The sequence below is a fragment of the Leuciscus leuciscus genome (genome assembly GCF_965113295.1).
Source record: "Leuciscus leuciscus genome assembly, chromosome: 13".
Taxonomy (NCBI): domain Eukaryota; kingdom Metazoa; phylum Chordata; class Actinopteri; order Cypriniformes; family Leuciscidae; genus Leuciscus; species Leuciscus leuciscus.
The window spans coordinates 292,501-297,500 of NC_138737.1; the positions used below are offsets into that span (position 1 = coordinate 292,501).

General features: G+C 45.7%; 1 protein-coding gene across 3 annotated transcripts in view; it reads right to left on the reverse strand.

Annotated features, from left to right (window-relative positions):
* Positions 1–5,000, reverse strand: part of sema6a (sema domain, transmembrane domain (TM), and cytoplasmic domain, (semaphorin) 6A) — an 82,583-nt gene that overhangs the window by 14,409 nt on the left and 63,174 nt on the right. For 2 of the 3 annotated variants that reach the window (XM_082187451.1, XM_082187450.1), the window contains exon 17: positions 3,951–3,971. In XM_082187451.1, coding sequence (XP_082043577.1) covers positions 3,951–3,971 — 21 coding nt within the window. Of the gene's footprint in view, positions 1–3,826; positions 3,875–3,950; positions 3,972–5,000 lie in introns of all 3 variants that reach the window. The other variant, XM_082187449.1, reaches the window with a different exon arrangement.

Consider the following 5,000-nt stretch of genomic DNA (forward strand, 5'->3'; position numbering starts at 1 on the left):
CTGATGAGCACACACACACACACACACACACACGCACACAAACACACACACACAAACACACACACACAAACACACACACACAAACACACACACACACACACACACACACACACACACACACACACACACACACACACACACACACACACACACTCACAAACACTAGTTAAACACAGATGTGCTTCTTTCAGTTTCTCCACACATGATAACATCTTTCATGCTCTAATCAATATTTCATGTCCACTGATTTATTTATTTGATAAGTATCTGTGTAATAAACCGGATAATTTACAGTAATCTGGTCATAATCACAGAATAAACCCATTCAAACTCACACACGACTCTCTGTCCTGAAACTGGACTAGTTGATCAGTGACAAGAAATTAAACCAGTTGCTACAATGAAAACCAGAACTAACCCGACCCAGACACTGACATCAGTCCAACAACTACACAACCACTTCAACAACTACACAACTACACAACCAGTTCAACAACTACACAACCAGTTCAACACCACAGTAACTCTAACAACAGGGGAGTTCAGTAAGGTTTGTAAGCAAATAATTCATTAAAACAATCTTAAAATAAACAAATCAATTATATAATTTATATTATTATAATTATTTATTTTTATAATATTTTATTTAAAAAATATATCATGTTGGCCATTAATCAACATCAGAGGACCACTAATATGTTTTCAAACTGAAAACTGAAATCTCAGGGTAAATATTTTAGCTCAAAGGTGTGACTAAAAAGTTTCAGGACTAGTTTAGCGAACAGTGTGTGTTAATCCACAGATAAACTCTCTCTGTTCCCGTCCGTCACAGTCACAGTCATTAACATGATTTATTTCAGTAAGAGCCACGGGCCGCCAGATCAGCGTGACAGCTCTATTCTATAATTCATTTTCCACAGCCAGAGGACGATGACACACATACGAGATCCTCGGGAAAACCGTCTCTAAACCAAACAAACACAGCGAGGAAGAGGAGGAATACCAGTGAGGAAGCGGAGGAATACCAGCGAGGAAGAGGAGGAAAACCAGCGAGGAAGAGGAGGAATACCAGTGAAGAAGAGGAGGAATACCAGCGAGGAAGAGGAGGAATAACAGCGAGGAAGAGGAGGAATACCAGCGAGGAAGTGGAGGAATACCAGCGAGGAAGAGGAGGAATACCAGCGAGGAAGAGGAGGAATACCAGCGAGGAAGAGGAGGAATACCAGCGAGGAAGAGGACGAATACCAGCGAGGAAGAGGAGGAATACCAGTGAAGAAGAGGAGGAATACCAGCGAGGAAGAGGAGGAATACCAGCGAGGAAGAGGAATACCATTGAGGAAGAGGAATACCAGTGAGGAAGAGGAGGAATACAGCAATGAAGAGGAGGAATACCAGTGAGGAAGAGGAGGAATACCAGTGAGGAGGAGGAGGAGGAATACCAGTGAGGAGGAGGAGGAGGAATACCAGTGAGGAAGAGGAGGAATAGCAGTGAGGAAGAGGAGGAATTCCAGTGAGGAAGAGGAGGAATTCCAGTGAGGAATACCAGTGAGGAAGAGGAGGAATACCAGTGAGGAAGAGGAGGAATACCAGCGAGGAAGAGGAGGAATAGCAGTGAGGAAGAGGAGGAATACCAGTGAGGAAGAGGAGGAATACAGTGAGGAAGAAAAGGAGGAATACAGTGAGGAAGAGGAGGAATACTAGTAAGGAAGAGGAGGAATACAGCGAGGAAGAGGAGGAATACAGTGAGGAAGAGGAGCAATACCAGTAAGGAAGAGGAGGAATACCAGTGAGGAAGAGGAGGAATACCAGTGAGGAAGAGGAAGAATACAGTGAGGAAGAAAAGGAGGAATACAGCGAGGAAGAGGAGGAATACAGTGAGGAAGAGGAGGAATACCAGTGAGGAAGAGGAGGAATACCAGTGAGGAAGAGGAGGAATACCAGTAAGGAAGAGGAGGAATACAGCGAGGAAGAGGAGGAATACAGTGAGGAAGAGGAGGAATACAGCAATGAAGAGGAGGAATACCAGTGAGGAAGAGGAGGAATACCAGTGAGGAGGAATACCAGTGAGGAAGAGGAGGAATACCAGTGAGGAAGAGGAGGAATACCAGCGAGGAAGAGGAGGAATACCAGTGAGGAAGAGGAGGAATACAGCGAGGAAGAGGAGGAATACCCGTGAGGAAGAGGAGGAATACAGTGAGGAAGAGGAGGAATACCAGTGAGGAAGAGGAGGAATACCAGCGAGGAAGAGGAGGAATACCAGTGAGGAAGAGGAATACAGCGAGGAAGAGGAGGAATACAGCGAGGAAGAGGAGGAATACCCGTGAGGAAGAGGAGGAATACAGTGAGGAAGAGGAGGAATACCAGTGAGGAAGAGGAGGAATACCAGCGAGGAAGAGGAGGAATACCAGTGAGGAAGAGGAGGAATACCAGTGAGGAAGAGGAATACAGCAAGGAAGAGGAGGAATACAGCGAGGAAGAGGAGGAATACCAGTGAGGAAGAGGAGGAATACAGCGAGGAAGAGGAGGAATACAGTGAGGAAAAGGAGGAATACAGTGAGGAGGAGGAGGAATACCAGTGAGGAAGAGGAGGAATACCAGCGAGGAAGAGGAGGAAAACCAGTGAGGAAGAGGAATACAGCGAGGAAGAGGAGGAATACAGCGAGGAAGAGGAGGAATACCCGTGAGGAAGAGGAGGAATACAGTGAGGAAGAGGAGGAATACCAGTGAGGAAGAGGAGGAATACCAGTGAGGAAGAGGAGGAATACCAGCGAGGAAGAGGAGGAATACCAGTGAGGAAGAGGAATACAGCAAGGAAGAGGAGGAATACAGCGAGGAAGAGGAGGAATACCAGTGAGGAAGAGGAGGAATACAGCGAGGAAGAGGAGGAATACAGTGAGGAAAAGGAGGAATACCAGTGAGGAAGAGGAGGAATACAGTGAGGAAGAGGAGGAATACCAGTGAGGAAGAGGAGGAATACAGTGAGGAAAAGGAGGAATACCAGTGAGGAAGAGGAGGAATACAGTGAGGAAGAGGAGGAATACCAGTGAGGAAGAGGAGGAATACAGCGAGGAAGAGGAGGAATACAGTGAGGAAAAGGAGGAATACCAGTGAGGAAGAGGAGGAATACAGTGAGAAAAAAGGAGGAATACCAGTGAGGAAGAGGAGGAATACAGCGAGGAAGAGGAGGAATACAGTGAGGAAGAGGAGGAATACAGCAATGAAGAGGAGGAATACCAGTGAGGAAGAAGAGGAATACCAGTGAGGAAGAGGAGGAATACAGTGAGGAAGAGGAGGAATACCAGTGAGGAAGAGGAGGAATACCAGCGAGGAAGAGGAGGAATACGGGATTAAACAGGCAAACGGACACACACATGAAACACAGCGGTTTCTAAAGGAAAACCGGAGAAAAGGAGGAGACATCAAACACACTCACAGAGAGAAGGAAAGCTGAAGGACAGACTGAGGGAAGATAATAATGAAGCTCCGGAGAATATCCCTAATAAACATGAGGATATGTAGGTCACAAACACCAAACACTGCTCAGCCAATCAGACGGAGCCTCGCTGTCGGGGGACTGACGTCAATCAAGAGTGTGTGTGTGTGTGTGTGAGTGTGTTCAGCCTGATTGTATTTCATGAATAATTTCTGCTGGTCTAGGGAGAAGCTGAGAGTTTATTCCCTGTAAACACACTCCGTCATTTGCATTTGCTGCTTCTATCCCACAATCCTTTGCTCTACGAGATCCATCCAATTAGAGAAGGAAAGGTCAGAACTACGTCTACACACACGGGAAACACTGAAGAGCTGAAGAACGGAGGAAACTGACCGCGTGGTGCATTCTGGGTAATATCGCTCTGATGCCTGTGCTGGCGCTCTAAAAGAAAACGCAGAGAAATGAAGCGTTGGAGTCGGACATCGATGAGGAAGAGAGAGATGAAGAGTTTACTCACCGTTCAGAGCCACAAACGAATCTGGAGACAAACGAAACGTGTGTTAGTTGGAATGTGATTCACACACACATGATTTATCACTGAAAACATTCAATGACACGTTTAAAACTGAAGAACTCCAGAAGTGAGTTCATGACCCATTCACACCAATGATAACCATAAGTGTAAAGTTTGAATAATCTCTCTGTGAGAATAGTTCATGCTATAACGATAACGACAAAGAGGAACGGTAGCGGTGGAATCGCTTACAGAATGATATTTTTCATATTTTTTTGACAGCCAATCAGAATCACTCTGCGTTATAGAGCTCGAGCGTTTAAAGCGACAGACGAAACTGCAGTGATAGTCATAAACATGCGCTGGTCTGGAACATTAATATAGTTATTACAGTTATTGATCTCTGGTCTGGAACATTAATATAGTTATTACAATTACAGTTATCGATCTCTGGTGTGAAGGTTAATATAACAGTAATATAACGTTAATATAAGCTGTATAGCTGTATGTGAGGCTCTGTGTGTGTGAGAGAGAGAGTGTGTGTGTGTGTGTGTGTGTGTGTGAGAGAGTGAGAGAGAGTGTGTGTGTGTGTGTGTGTGTGTGTGTGTGTGTGTGTGTGTGTGTGTGTGTGTGTGTGTGTGTGTGTGTGTGTGTGTGTGTGTGTGTGAGAGTGTGAGTGTGTGAACAGCTGTATGTGAGGCTCTCGTGTGTGTGTGTGTGTGTGTGTGTGTGTGAGTGAGAGAGTGTGTGTGTGTGTGTGTGTGTGTGTGTGTGTGTGTGTGTGTGTGAGTGAGAGAGTGTGTGTGAGAGTGAGAGAGTGTGTGTGTGTGTGTGTGTGTGTGTGTGAGAGTGTGAGAGAGAGTGTGTGTGTGTGTGTGTGTGTGTGTGTGTGTGTGTGTGTGAGAGTGTGAGAGAGAGTGTGTGTGTGTGTGTGTGTGTGTGTGTGTGAGAGAGTGAGAGAGAGTGTGTGTGTGTGTGTGTGTGTGTGTGTGTGTGTGTGTGTGTGAGAGTGTGAGTGTGTGAACAGCTGTATGTGAGGCTCTCGTGTGTGTG